The 14,983-nt window shown below is 38.3% G+C and overlaps 1 protein-coding gene across 4 annotated transcripts in view; it reads left to right on the forward strand.

Moving 5' to 3' along the window:
- The window catches only part of Mme (membrane metalloendopeptidase), a 77,825-nt gene extending 73,691 nt beyond the window's left edge, over window positions 1-4,134 (forward strand). For all 4 annotated transcript variants that reach the window (XM_028894515.2, XM_028894517.2, XM_028894516.2 and 1 more), the window contains exon 23: window positions 559-4,134. In XM_028894515.2, coding sequence (XP_028750348.1) covers window positions 559-658 — 100 coding nt within the window. In that variant the 3' untranslated portion in view covers window positions 659-4,134. The remainder of the gene's footprint in view (window positions 1-558) is intronic.
- Window positions 4,135-14,983: the final 10,849 nt, after the last annotated feature.

Below are 14,983 nucleotides of genomic sequence, written 5' to 3' on the forward strand. Positions count from 1 at the left end.
GATTATTATAAAATGAACTATTAAAACATTATTTAAATAATCTGAGATCTCTTAAGAAACAGTTAAAAATCATGGTTTTTTTTTTTATCTTTTCACTAAACTCTTCTCACAAAAAACACCACACTTTCAAATATTAATTGTCCGTGTATCTTAAACAAACATGTAGCATACTTTTATGTTGTGAATCCTCTTTACAGTCTAGTGATATTGTAACAACAGCTTTGATAGAATGTATTAGATGCATACTGCAGATAAAAATTCTGAAAAGTCTCGAAAACGTTCCAAAGTCTGTGCTCTTAACTCCTGCTTGATGGCCTTCCATTCATTTAAGAATGTTGTAAATATAAAGGATCTATTTCATCATACCAAGTTTCTGTTCACTCATTTGAGCTGCATAGAGAACTTCTGCAGGAGGGGACTGGAGAGATGGCTCAGACCTTGAAAGCTGGGCTCACAACTGCAAGGACAAGCAGACCAAGAGAATGTCCAGGGTCTCCAAATGTGACATAGACACTGAGCGTCCAGTGCTGACGACAACTTTTTTTGTTTGTTTCAAAGGATTATTGGGACTTTGCAGAACTCTGCTGAGTTTGCAGACGCCTTTCACTGCCGCAAGAATTCATACATGAATCCAGAAAGGAAATGCCGGGTTTGGTGATCTTCACGAGAAGCGGAGCATCCATGGCAAGACTCGTTAAAGCCACAGAAACAGGACTCTCCCTTCAGGGACACTGGGCCCTGGAAGTTTCTGCAGCTAATGGAGACAATTCACAGAGATGAGCACAAGCTAAAACATACATGCAATTATCTTATTGAATCCACTGTGATTGGAAGGGGGAGGTAACCTAAGGTCTAACAAATCAATCACATCACTGTGTAAATAATGCTTACTTTCAACGGCAGTGTTACTGTTCATTTCTGTTTCTCACACAAACAGCAAGTTTAGTGCTGTCCATAGAGAACAGTGTTAACTCTCGAGGCAGACTACAACTTTGATCAAAAAGGGGAAGATGTTGACTGCAGCTGGGCACCAGAGCACAGCGGTGGTTTGTCTCAGCACTCACTTCTGTTTGCAACACTCATGCTCCTTTAAAATGCTCCCAAAGAACTCCCATGCGTACTGTGGCCTTAAGGCTTGTGTAGTTCAGAGCTCATTTTACCATACATGAGTTACTCATTATCATTCTAGGTGAAGCACTGTTATGGTAAAAATGAATATCTGAAACTCCCCCATTTTCCCCACTTTAATGATGTTGAGATTCTTCCGCCCCTGCAATTTTTTTGAGCAATTTCTTGCTCCCTCTGCCTCTCAGACTTAGTCTTTTTAAAGGATTTGTAGGAATGTATAAACAATAATTCTATATTTAATTACTAACTACATTTGTAACTGAATAACCATTACTATAGGTAATCGTTGAATATTGAAGTTAAATGGCCAAGATGGATAGTTACAAAGATCTGTAATGTGATGTACAGATGAAAATTTGGGACTTTTTAAATCTGTAAATCATATTGGTGAGAAGTTTTAAGTACAAACTGTGAGGGTGAAGGTTACCATCGACCCACTGTCTAGAGATATGTAATCGTTGTGGTTTATGGACAGCATTTTCAAGATTAAGTCTGTCCCCAAGGGTGGCTAGAAAAGGGCCTAACTGTGTCTGTGTTGCTCCATGAGTCCTTATCTCTTCAGATTTGTCATCTAATGGAAATATTTTGATAATAAATCAAAGTTGTGAGCCCCTTACCAGGCCTGTGTGAAAGCCAGCTAGTTCTAGAAAGCCCATGTCTGAGTGGAGATGGGAGGCCTCCAGCAGACCTGTTTCTGGATTTCTACAACTCGTGGACCCTGAGTGGATTCCTCCCAAAGTGCTCATATTCCCTTCCTTTCTTGTCCTTCTGCTTACTTTAGTGCATTTCACTATCCAGTTAAGATGTTGCAGAAGAGGCGCACTTCTACAATCCTTATTTTTCTATCAAAAGGTGAAAATAAGAATATTTCTACCCAATATATTGGTTTTCATGCTTCTTGGAAAAAGCCCATGTGTCTGTAAAAATGTTACTACAATATAATATATAAAACTGTATAGAACAGAACTATATAGTTAGTGAATGGTCTCCCTCTGAACACAGCGCTGCAGCTACAGCCTATAAGAAATGAGACACTGTCCTAGCTCTCCGCCATCATCTTTTCAGTCCTCCACATACATTATCCAGAGCTCCAGCACCATGTACTAGCTTTGCCCCCATTTCGTCTTTTAGTCAATCATGTATTCTTTCTTATCTGACTTCTCTCTGCCTTACATTTGTAAGATACAGCTGTGTGGGTGGTTTGTGTGTGGATCTGCCATTGTCAAAAGGGATTCTATTGTGTGACTAGACTACAGATCTTCCATCCTATTGTTGATGGGCTCTTTAAGAAGTTTCCTGCTTTGGATTGTTACAAATGATATAACTATGCATTGTGAACTGTTCTTACATATTCATCTTTACTTGAACCATCTGTGGAATCACTTTCCCAAATCTTGCAAAAAAAATTATCATAAATATTGAAAACAGTTTCAAACTAACCACAAATATCCTTATTCTTTGCCCTTTTACCACAAATACTATTATAATAGATAATTACAGTATACTTATATCACTATTTCTTTTAAATCAACTTAAACATACTTGAGTATTATTTGTAGTGGTAGTACTAGATTTCAGTGAAACAGTTATCTCTGGGTTATTTTTATCCCTGTCTGTGATAGCAACTAAAGAAGTGAAGAGTAACTAGTACAAACTACAAATGGCTACTAGCATCTCCACTGGTAGTTCATTAAAGCAGCAAGCTCCCATTCCTATATAACAGCAACTCCAGTGCCTACATCCCTGCTGTACATATAACAAACCTTTGGGCTAAAGGACATGCAAAACTGAGAAGAGCAATTTCTTCCCTCTTCCTCACACATCCAGACATCACTTGTTGTAACTGGTACTTAGAACCCTGTGTTCTCTTAATTCCTAAAAACAGTCTGTTATATAACTTTATATATAATCTCACTCATAAATCCACTCCCACCATGTTTAAGTTCTGATCAGGGAGAGTTTAGAAGCAGAACACCAAGGCTTGAGAGCTGTTGTAACTTAGCAATGATGAGAAAAAAGCTCCTGGCAATATATGTTGGCAAGGAGTCTGCTTCCACACCACAGTGTCTATGTGCAAGGCCAAAGGATGCTCCCCAGAAAGGTGAGGGCTTGTCCTACTTCAACTCTGCCACTGCTGCCAAAGTGGCCTTGGGCACATGCATATTCCTTGAGGCCTCTGCTTCTCTTACCCAAGTAGAAGACAATTCTATTCCAGCAGTTCATACCAATGCTGCCTTCCCTTTAATCTGTTACCCAGGAAACAGGGACCAAAATGCTAACAAGCTTGGGGCTGTGATACTGTTACTACCAGGCATGTTGACAGGGCAAATGCTTACTAATTTCCTCAAAGTGTTTATAATTCCTGTAGCAATGGGTGGAGCTCTTAGAGTAAAAAGTATCTGTTCTCTTGGAAAGAAAATAAGATTCTACTATGTCAAGAGAAGCATAATCAGAATTTTTTAATGAGTTCCTAGTCTCTGGCATAGAAAATAACAACAAATATTTTCATAATGTTGTTTCTATACCTAGTTGACTCTGTTCCAATTCCCCCCCCCCATCCGCATGTAAACCTACACACACCATTTATGCCTTGAAAAAAAAATTAAGATTAAATGGAGTATTGGTTTCTATGCAGTCTTATACTTTCTTCATAGTTTCAAACTAAATCCTTTTTTAAAAGAATAATGTGAACTATTTTACCAACATTTTCTTTTCAAGATAACCAGTTTGCTGATCGGACTTTTCATATGGCTACCAAATCTTGTCAGGGATCACAATCATAGTTGGGTGACTTAGGCTGAAACCCATTGTGCACTGTCCCCAAACTGAAGAGCTGAGCCATTCAGGTGATTTAGTGAACGTAGGAGCCACATGTGACTGTTGTCAAAATGGCATGTTTATTGCATCCTAACTTTTTGTTAATTATATTTTCTTAGTGTCAACTCCTTTGTGCTTTGCATTTCCTCTAAAACAATGAAAAACATCCCTGCTGTTTTCAACCTCTTAGACAAAATGTGTTTTTATTTTCTTTGAAAAAAAATGGGGATCTTGGTGGTACAGGGGAAGTTTGGTAGAAAAATAAACATCGTCCCTGACCACAAATAATGATGAGATCTCAGCATGGAAAACAAAAGGTCCGAAAAGCCTAGTGCTGATGCTTGATGTTTATGATTCAGGGTTTTTTTTTTTTTTTCTACCAAGAAACAATCAAACTTCATAGTTGCAAACCATGTTAACAGTTTATTACACTCATATAAATGCACTTGATGACATCTCCAATCTGACCATCTGATGTTATAGTACTAACATAATAATTCTAAGGTTGTTTTTCCTTATCTGGGAAGACAAATGCATCTGAGACCTGGATTATGATTTTCCTTAGGGAAAAGCCTTCACACATAGTATGAATGTTTTGGGTCCCCTGAAACAGCATCAAAGATGTAATTCTGCAGTGTTCATGGAGTGATAGGGTACCAGAGCGATATGGAGGAAATTGGAATGGACAATGTTTAGGTTTGTCTGATGAAAGCATGGGGACATAAAGTTGAATATTCATTATCATTTCAACTTGAGTGTCAAAAGTATTGTTGCATAGAAAAAGCGTTGGAATGTATGCCTAAAATTAATCATAACTGATCCTGATGGTAGTATTATATGAGATTCATTTTTATAAATTTTGGTTTCTGAATTTAATATTTTTCTAAAATAAGAAAACATTGCCATTTAAAGGGTAATTTTAAAATGTTATTTAGAGAGAGGTGTGGGTGATTCATAACCGAAATTCTGGAACTCAAGGGACAGAGGCAGTAGGATTACTGAGTTTGAGGCCAACCTGGATTATGTAGTGTTTTAAGTTAGCACAGGCTAAAAAACAAGATACTGCCTCAACAACAACAACAAAACAAACAAACAGAAAACAGTAATTATTTGGAATATAAGGGGGAATGTAGATGACAGGAAAATGGGAAAAGTGATCACAAATCAAGATATAATTTCCTGTAATAAATCATAGTATACAACAAACTCTTCAGTTGGGTGTTTCAGGTAGGTTAAATTTTTGGTCAAGCATCTCTTCTCTTGGGATAGACATTCTCACAGTTTCTTAAGTTGCTATTTAAGCACAGAGTAGAAGAACTTGATCTTCCTCTTTCCTGTTCCCAGCAGTTCTGAGAAAGAAGCATGTGTTGTAGAGGGCTTCCCCCAAGAAAACACTTGATTTGAATGACTCATACTTCCTCTTTGGAGTTTCCCACACAGTCAAACTGTAGCACTTGTCAAACCCAGACAAAGGGTCAAGACACAGAGTTCAGCCCTAACATAGAAGTTAGACTGTGTGCTGTCCAGATCCAAAGGCTCTACCTGGTAGATATGTTATTTACTTGATGAGCAAAGGCTGAAAGTTGGAGGTTTGAAAAGGGGAAAAAAGAGCAGAATGTAGCTAACCCAGATGACTAGTTGCCTTTATGTGCTAGCTTTCAGACTTTGTTACAATTGTGAAAATCAAACTCAATACTTTAACAAAAATTGGAGACTTTGTCATTCTGTGTCACCTGATGTGCGGCAGGTGCAAATAACTCAGCCTTTTTCAAGGCATCTCCTTCAAAAAAAGCTGGAGCAGCCAGTAGCACCCTGCAGGACAGGGGAAGGACAGACCTCTAACTGCACCACACACTCAACACACCTTATGAAAAGCCAACTGTCCTGTTCTAGAATACATCTCTGTTATCAAGGGCATGGAGGATGTGGGAGGAGGTACTGTAGAAATTGTTATCTTCTATAATACATTATAGAAATTAGCACCTTTGGTCTCTTCAAGAGCAATTTACCCAAAACATCTTTCTAGAAAGAAAGAAAAAGAGATGTCCAATATACTGATAATACTAAATAACTTCTCAAATATCTGTCTAGATTTTACTGTGCATATTAAACTTCAAATAAATGGCATCTTAATTTGTCTTACAAAATAAAGGCATTTTGCCTTGCAGATTGGCTACTTAAGAAAGGTGCAATTAATGAAAGATGGTAGGCAGTCAGAACAATATCTAGCATGATCCAGACATACAGTTTCAATTTAATATATTAAACTGAAATAATATGTGTAACCTCATTTTACAAATGATATATTTAACTGGAAGAGTTAACTGATTTGTCAAAATCACTGATACTGACATGACCAAGTTACTCTGAAGCCTAGAATCCACATAAATTTTCCATCAAAGTTCTTTATCCCACTATGAAATGAATTTAGTCACTCAAAATACTTATTATTTATAGACAATAATTCTGAAGATATACATCTTTTAAGAAATATTAATAAAAAACAATGTACTTTCCAAATTTTATTACATTATGTAAACCTACATTATTTGTAAAGAACATAAAATAACCAGGAAACTGCTCAATTATCTCCTATTTTTACAATAAAATCCTAGAAATGATAAAATATTTGACTAACGCTGCACTTGCCCAACATAAGCTTTTTCTATTTATTGAACAAACACTAGGCATTAAAGTACCTACAAATCTATGATGTGTTTGTATAGGTCTGTAAAAGATAAAACTAAGTGAAAACAGATGATCTTTTCATATACTGGACACTAAAAATATACGCAAACCTATAAAGACATACAGAGAACTCCAAATTTGGGATTTTCTTTCTAGCATGTGGAAATTTTAGAGAAACTTATAGGTTGTTATTTGATAATATGGATGGAATTTTTACAAAGTAGATAAGGAAATATTCCCATTTAATGGTACTTTACATGCAAAATTAAGCACAAAAAAGTAAGAATTTGCTAAACAAGATAGCAGAGCTTGCTGGAGAGGAATGTAATAGAGGGGTGTACACTATTTACCTAGCTACTCCTTATTCACACTTGGATTTTTTATGTATATTATAACAACAAAGGGAAGTCAATGCATTTTCTTTACTTTGAAAGACCTCCATACATTCCCTGCATTTGCTAGAAGTTGTATGGTAAAGATAAAATCCCCACCTATCAATAAAAATATAGAACTCTGTTCAGTTTTAGATCCTGTTGCTAACTTACTGCACTGAACAAAAAACTAACTTATTTGCATTGTCACTATCTCAAAAAGCAAATCAGGATCAGGGCTTCCTGGAAGCCAGAAGGTAGCAGACGATGTTACTCAAAGCAAACTCCTCAGAATGGGGAATGGCTGCAGAGTACTAGGACGTGGAGTCAAGGAAGAATCTCAGCTTGGAGAGAGTCAAACTGACTCAGAGACATTTAGGGTTGAAGCAAAGATGTGCCAAAAGGCCACACAGTAAGCACCAGCCCCTCTCAGTCTCCATTTCCCCAACTACAAAATGGCCAAGATCACAGTCACCTGTGGGGAAGAATACCATACCAGTTGCAAAGAAACTATTTTCAACTGTGCTGAAGCTTAATACTATGATCCTTACCTCGAGCATTTCCCAGACACTAATTTCATTCTATGAATCTTGAAAAATATGAGGATTTTGTCTAAAAGATAATTTTTTACTATATTGTCTTTCATGTTGCTAAAATGAGTGAGTCCCTTACTTGATCACTTTTCTCACCAGACACTTCTGAAGCAGAAAAGGCAAGAAGTGAAATCCTTGAAGTAGGGATTTCTTCAAAGGGAAAAAGAGCAAAACCAAGAGCACACTCAAAACAAAATTGAAGCTTAGAGCAAGATGAAATTTGGGGGACCCGGCTTACAGTTGGTTATAATAGCATCTCTTTCAGTTTGCTGAGAAAATACTGTTTGGCACCAGAGAACCAGGGAAAACAGTGTAGTGCCCTGAAGCTTAGTTTCCTTAGAAGTGAAGTTTAAAGATATAAAAAACGTTTGGGCAATGTGATATGTGGCATGTGGAACAACACTCCTTGCCACCTTTATCCAGCAATGTCCATGGGATGATTTAGCAAACCTATGAATATGGAGATCATATGGCAAAGGGGAAGTAAAGGGTAGAGATTGGACTGAATTGGCTCATCACCAGACTTTATAAAAATAGATGATCCTGGGCTGTCCAGGCAGACCTAATGACAAGAATCTTTAAACACAGACTAGGGACTGGGCAACTCAGCTACCAGAAAGCTTGGTGCCAATGGTCAATGACCTGTGACTAATGACTTACCCAAACATCTGGTCACATGGACTTCTTTATTCTTAGTAATGTCTTGTGATTGATATTCATATATGTAATACACTGTCTGGGTTCATTTTAACACTGTGTAGCACTTTCTAGCATATTGAGGAGCAAGGTGTCTGGCTGTGGTCAGCTAAGCGAGGAAACTAAGACAGTGTCTGCTTCCTCCCATCAAAGCCCCTTCTACCACAAGGACCTCCTCCTAAGCTGCTAGGCAACACTCCTGGCCTCCCACTTCTTTCTCTTGGCTCCTTTTCACCCAGTTCATCCCCAAATATTGTTCCTTAAATGATACTCCTATTATATATTCCCCTCCTCGGACTCTGAGTTCAACAATCCCTCCTTTTCCATTTGGTACTGGGAGAACCTCATTGGTTAGAAACACTACACACAAAGACTTTAATAAAATAGCCTTCATTTAGGAAAAAAAAATAGACCAGGGACAGAAGAGAAGGTCAGAGTGATATGCTGTGAGGGCCTGAGTGTAGCATGAATCTTAACAGGTCTTATTAATAAAAACAAACCTGAGCCAGGTATTGGGGTGAATTCTGGAAGATCAGAGAAGCAGAACAAGCCACAGCTTCCTCACCTCGCAATTCCTCAGCTGATCCTGTTTCCTTAGACTGGAAGCCTCTGTCCTTATCCAAATGGATCTCAGCTGAACTGCTTCTCGAAAGCCTGAAAGCTTAACCAGGCTAGTTCTGATCCTCACATCTTACATACCTTTCTGCCATCTCTTCCTGGGAGTAAAGGAGTGAGTCACCATGCCTGACTATTTGTGTGACTTTAAACTCACAGAGACCCAGATGGATCTCTGCCCTCCAAGTGAGAGAATTAAAGGCGTGTGTACCACCATTTTCTGGCCTCTATATCTAGTGGCTATTCTGTTCTCTTACCCCAGATAAGTTTATTAGGGTGCACAATATTTTGGGGAACACAATATCACCACACCTGATGGTTCTTATTTTGAAAGTGGGAGAAAATGCCATAAGCCTTGAGAAGCTGGATGGAAGAGACAAAAATAAATAAATAAATAAATAAATAAATAAATAAATAAATAAATAGTCTCCTGGCACCCCTAAAAGTAACACAGTCCTGACCAGTGACACACAGGATTTCTGACCTAAAGAACAAGGTAAGTTTTCATTATTTATGCTACTAAGTGTATGAAATTTTCTACAGAACTATAGAAAATATGAAAGTATATATTCAATGCATAAAATTCATAATTACTTAAACATTTCCAAAATTATACTCAGTTTAGATATTATCTCCTAATGATGAAACTATGAAATGTGGTCAGAATTATTATTCTTTTACTTACCTGTTATTAAATAGATGAGTATACATCACTTGGAGATAACAAATAGGAGTTTATACTATTCTAAACCAAAATAAGCAAATAATAAGTGACACACTTATGCAAAGACTAAAACCATTGGCCTTTATAAAATAAACATTTTATCATACAGAGGTCATATATTATATAATTAATGGGCTTTGCCTAGCACACAGCTTTTATTCCCAGCATGCAAACTAATTAACCACTCAGTGGGCTTTCCTTGTATAAGCACTAATGTGTCAGGAAAATATTTAAGGCATCATCCACTAAATAGCTAAAATATAAATTGTTTAGTCAGTGCTTTAAGAAAATAGAAACTGAGGACCATGGAAAAACTAATCAAATAGCAGCCTTGAAGATTTTTTTTGTCTACTTGGCACATTTCATTTTCCTGAAAAGTTTATAAATATTATTTCTATCATAGACAAGCTAATAATGAATTGCTTTTTTTCTCAGGAACTTCTGTACCTCAGCTTTAAGAAGGATGTCATTTAAAAAAATATATTGCCCAAATGCTTAAACATTAAAAATAAGGAAGGAACCACTACACTGGGAATTGTGTGCTATCCTTGGCAGCTACACAAAGAATGTTGATGGCTTTTTAATATGTAGCACCTAGAAACTATATATTTACATTGCTCAGAGCTCCTTTACTAAGTTCTGTAGATAGCAAAATAAATAAAGCTCAGACCATGACAGCCTGGGGCCATCCTTCAACAGCTCATTAGAACTGATTGTTAAATTTTCAGACATTTTTAACTGTTCGACTCCAAACTGGCAGCTTGAAATCTGCCAACACTACAACTCAGGTTTGGGTAGTCTGTTTTTCTCAGATAATTAGCCATTCAGCATTTGCTAGTCCACACTGACCCTGACCAAAGGCCACCCACAGTCCAGAATTTGAAATCAGGGTCAACATCTATGCAAGCTAATCTTCATTGTCAAATTGACTAGATTTGGAATCACCTAGAAGACACACCCCTGGGTGCATTTGTGAAGGTATTTAACAAAGGAGAGAAGCTCCTTGAACATGGATGATACTATCCCAAGAGTTGGAGTCCCAGACTGAATGAAAAAGGAACAGGAGAAAGTGAACTGGATGCCACCTTGTCTATTTCCCCAATTGTGAAATGTCATGTGATCAGCTCCTCATACTCCTGCTGCCCTGTCTTTCCCTCTAAGCTGGGCTGTACCCTCCAACCTGAGCCAAAATAAACCTCCTCCTAAGACTCTCCTTGTCAGACATTTGGTCACTCCAACAACAAGAAAAATGACTAACATGCCATTTAAGTCACGCACAATCTGGAAGACTTCAGTTTTACATATTTGCAACTTTCCTGGCCAATAGCTAAAAATTTCCTACACTAACAGAATTACCATAAGAATTTTCTAAAAGATAAAAGTAAAATATTTATTTTTTCACTTCACACAATGCAGCACGTGGATTAATGAACTTGAGCCCATAAATCCCAGTAAGAGCTACAGATCAAAAGTTTGAGTACCTTCCTCCATTTGTACCATGACGCTAGGTACTAATAGAAGATGGAGCCTATAGGATTAGGTCTAAAGTACAGAGCCTCCATGATTGGGCCGTGCCCTTATTAAAGAGACTGGGAAAGAATCCTGGACCCTGTTGCCTTATGAGGATATAGTGGGAAAATGGCCAACTCTTAACCAGGTGATGGGAGCTCACAAGACATGGACCCTTCTGCTGTTGTACTTTGGATGGCCCAGCCTCCAGAATGAGAAAACCCTGTTGTTTCTATACAATCCAGATGACAGGAGCAGCAGCTTGTACTGATGTGCCATGAAAATAACTAGAGTACGGCATTGTATTTAACACCAAAAGCTGTAGAGTTCAATAAGGCAGAGATTGCCTTTACTTGTGGATATTTGCAAAGGCTTAAAGAGATGCTCCCTTAGGGTAGGTTTTAAAAACTAGACAGACATTTCCAAGGGAAATGATAGAATGGGAATCCCAAGAAATAGAGTACAACCTGAGTCAACATTGATAGCCAGAACCACTCTCCAAAGAGCCAGTAGTTTTATGTCAAAATAACCTGAAGGAATATCACATCTCAAGGATGTTAGAAGCCAAAAATGAGGGTTGGGAATTCCAAAGTAAACAAGCTGTCATTTTGGAAGCTCATTTGAGATTTTTAAAGCCTAATTTTCTGCCAAAATCGGAGGATTCAAAGCATGAACTGGAGATCCAGTAAACGACCACAAAGCAGAATGTTATCTGCATTATTGTGCCTTTGGGACTTTTTACAGCACCCAGTATATTGTAACATTTTTTCCTGTTTAAAACTAGAAGCTTATATCATTGCCTTTAATCCTCTTATCAGAAAACACACCTGTTAAAATATTTTCAGTCCATGACAACTAAGGCGACTCCAACCCATTTTTTTAATCATTGCATGAAATGGCTTTTGTTTCCTTTTCATATGGTATCTTGTCAGACTAAAAGAATAAAAGGAAGGTTAATGATAAGTAGAAAATAAAATTCAATCTTGTGTCTTAACAAAAGACAAGGACAAGGGACAGTTGACAAGGTGTGTGGTTTCTATTCTGTCCTAGAATCTTTAGTCAGGAGCAACAGGTGTTACTCACAGGGAGTCCAAGGCTGTGCAAAGGAAGACATGGGTCTGAATGAATAGAAGACACTGATCTTCCCTGAGAAGAGTGGGCACTACACTGGGGCCCTTCCTTCTTCTGAGAGTCATAACAAATCAATGACAGTGTAACAATGGTGCCACATCAAGGGTGATTGGCTTGGAGCCCTATCAAATAAGGCCAAAAGAGTTATATAGAATAGATTTAAAGTGTTGGTTAGGAGAGGCAAGAGGTGGGGTGGTGGTAATGAAAGTATTCCAGGAAGTAGTATCAGACAGTTACTGTCTCGACAAGACTTACCCAGAAACAAGTCCCAAAGCCTCTCAACTCCTTCCCACTACATCTGATTCCTAGGGACCACACATACAGGCCATAGCAAAGCAAGTGTGGGATGCTTCACTACTGAAGCATCCCTCCTCTGTGGCTTGTTTTCTGCAGACTTTTCCTATGAATGCCGATTTCTGGTACAGCAGTGATGCTCCATTGCCCACAAAAGTGCTGCTGCCAAGGAACAGCCACCAGTCTCCCTCCTTAGTGACTCAGTTCTCAGAGCTGCTTCCAGGCAGCAAGGTCCCTGTCGTCTGACCCAGGGGTGCGATATCTTGTTACTGCCAGAGATTTCGACATAGACACTATTACACCTACCATGATAGTGTTGGAATCTTGTCCATCCACATTCCGTGGAAATTTCTATAAGGGAAGTAAGTACATCTCTATCAATCTATCAATGTGCATTGCTTGTTTTCTCCCTTGAGACCCCCTTGAACTTGGATTTGGCTTTTATCCTATGGTGATATTCTGAGTGGTAGGAATTAACTGAGCTCATAATCTCCCTTCTCCCAAACCAGACTTTTGAATCCCATGAAGCAACTCACTTCACTCTAAAACTTCTATTGGGCATGCCTTGTACTTTAATAGCTATGAAACCTGATCAGAAGAAGGTGCCGATATCAGTGTGCCCTGTGTTTACAGGTAGTATCATCTGATAGGCTGCTAATATATTTTACAGCTAGTCTCCTGCCTCTGGGCCATCCTGTTCACAGGACAAACATAAGATGGGAGATAGAGACACAGAGGCAGAAACAAGAGAGACCATGTATCAACAAAGTGAATACCAATCACTCAACCATTATCAGAGAAGTTTCCTCTTGCAGTAGATGGAAACTAACTTGGAGACGCACAGCTGGACAATGTACAGAGAGTGGAGATTTTGGAACAATCAGTCCTAAATGGGATGTCTTCAACAAACCTCAGGGCTCAGGAAGTTAAGCCAAAGAGGAAACAGAAAGATTATAAGAGCTTGGGGGCAGAGGGAGGTTGAGTAGATGAGTCCAAGAAAACAGTGTCTTCAAGACACAACAGACCAATAAACATGAACTCACAGAGATTGTGGCTGCAAACACGGGGGGCTGACTAGGATCAGGACAGACAGGGTCCTAGTGCTGAGGCGGGAAATAGACATGGGATTCCATCGGTTACCAAGAAACTATCTGCAATTGATGTCCAATTGCAAAGGAAAACTTAATTTTCTCCAATGGAGATTCACCAAGTATATTAAGTCACACTTCAGGGCACGCCCCATCCTAGCAGCAGATGTCAACAACAACAAAAATGAACTCAAGGGTATTTTTGTAGACTTTTTGTCTCCTATTCCTTTGTTCAGACTTTTTTTTTCTTACTGCTCTTTTGCTTGTATATTATGGTTTCTAATTTTGTATTTTTATGGAGTATGTGTGTTTTTATTATGGTTTCTTCTTTTAACTTTTTATTCTGTTTTTTGTTTTGCTTTGTGTTTTGTGAGTGAGGGAGGGAGAGAGAGCATGATCATGGAGTTGAGGAGGTGGGTAAGATCTCAGAGGAGAGGAGGGGAGGGAAACTGTGTTCAGAATATATTCTATTAAAAAATTCAATTAAAAAATAAGTGAATGACAAGAACCAACCCCTAATAGTTTATCTTCTGAAGTCCCTATGCATCATCCACATATGCCCTACAGTCTCACACACACAAAAATAAATGAAAATAACACATAAAGAAGAATATTTTCATGTCTTAGTTCTTAAGAAAGATAAAAACATGACAATGTAATAAATATATTTACATGTTTTTTGAGTGTGGGCACTGGCAGAATTTTCATGCTCGATTTCATACCCTCCCACCCATGTACATATGGGCAACACGGAATGGGCTTAGTATATAATATTTTTAAGAATGAGACACGAAGTTAAGAGGTGGATGTGTGAGTGGGGAGACCTGAGAGAAATTGGAGAGGGCAAATAGGGTTGGTTATGATCATAGTTCATGTTCTACACAAAAGAAATTCTCACAACAGTTTTAAAAAGGTATTTATTATTATTTAAGGATGGCTCTCATCTGCAAGAAAATATACTGGAGTTCATAGTACAGAATATGACAAAATTGATCTCCTATGACATTAGAACATGGACCAAAGATCCTGTGGTGGCTGATATTGGCCATCCACCTGAGCAGTCTAGAGCCACTTAAGACACTTCTTGGGAATGCCTGTAAGGAATTATCGAGGTGGGTGATTTGAAATGGAAAGCTACACCTTACATGTGTGTGGGTGCCATTCTGGGCTAGATAGAGTCCTAGACTGAATAGAAAAAGAAAGATGAACACCAGTATTCATCTCTCTCTGCTTCCTAACTGCAGGCAAAATTTAAAGGGCTGCTTCCAGCCCCCCGCTGTCATGCCTTTCTTGCTGTGATGGATGATACCCGTGAAATGGGCGACAAAT

This window comes from Peromyscus leucopus, chromosome 6, assembly GCF_004664715.2.
Source record: "Peromyscus leucopus breed LL Stock chromosome 6, UCI_PerLeu_2.1, whole genome shotgun sequence".
In the NCBI taxonomy this organism is placed as follows: Eukaryota; Metazoa; Chordata; class Mammalia; order Rodentia; family Cricetidae; genus Peromyscus; species Peromyscus leucopus.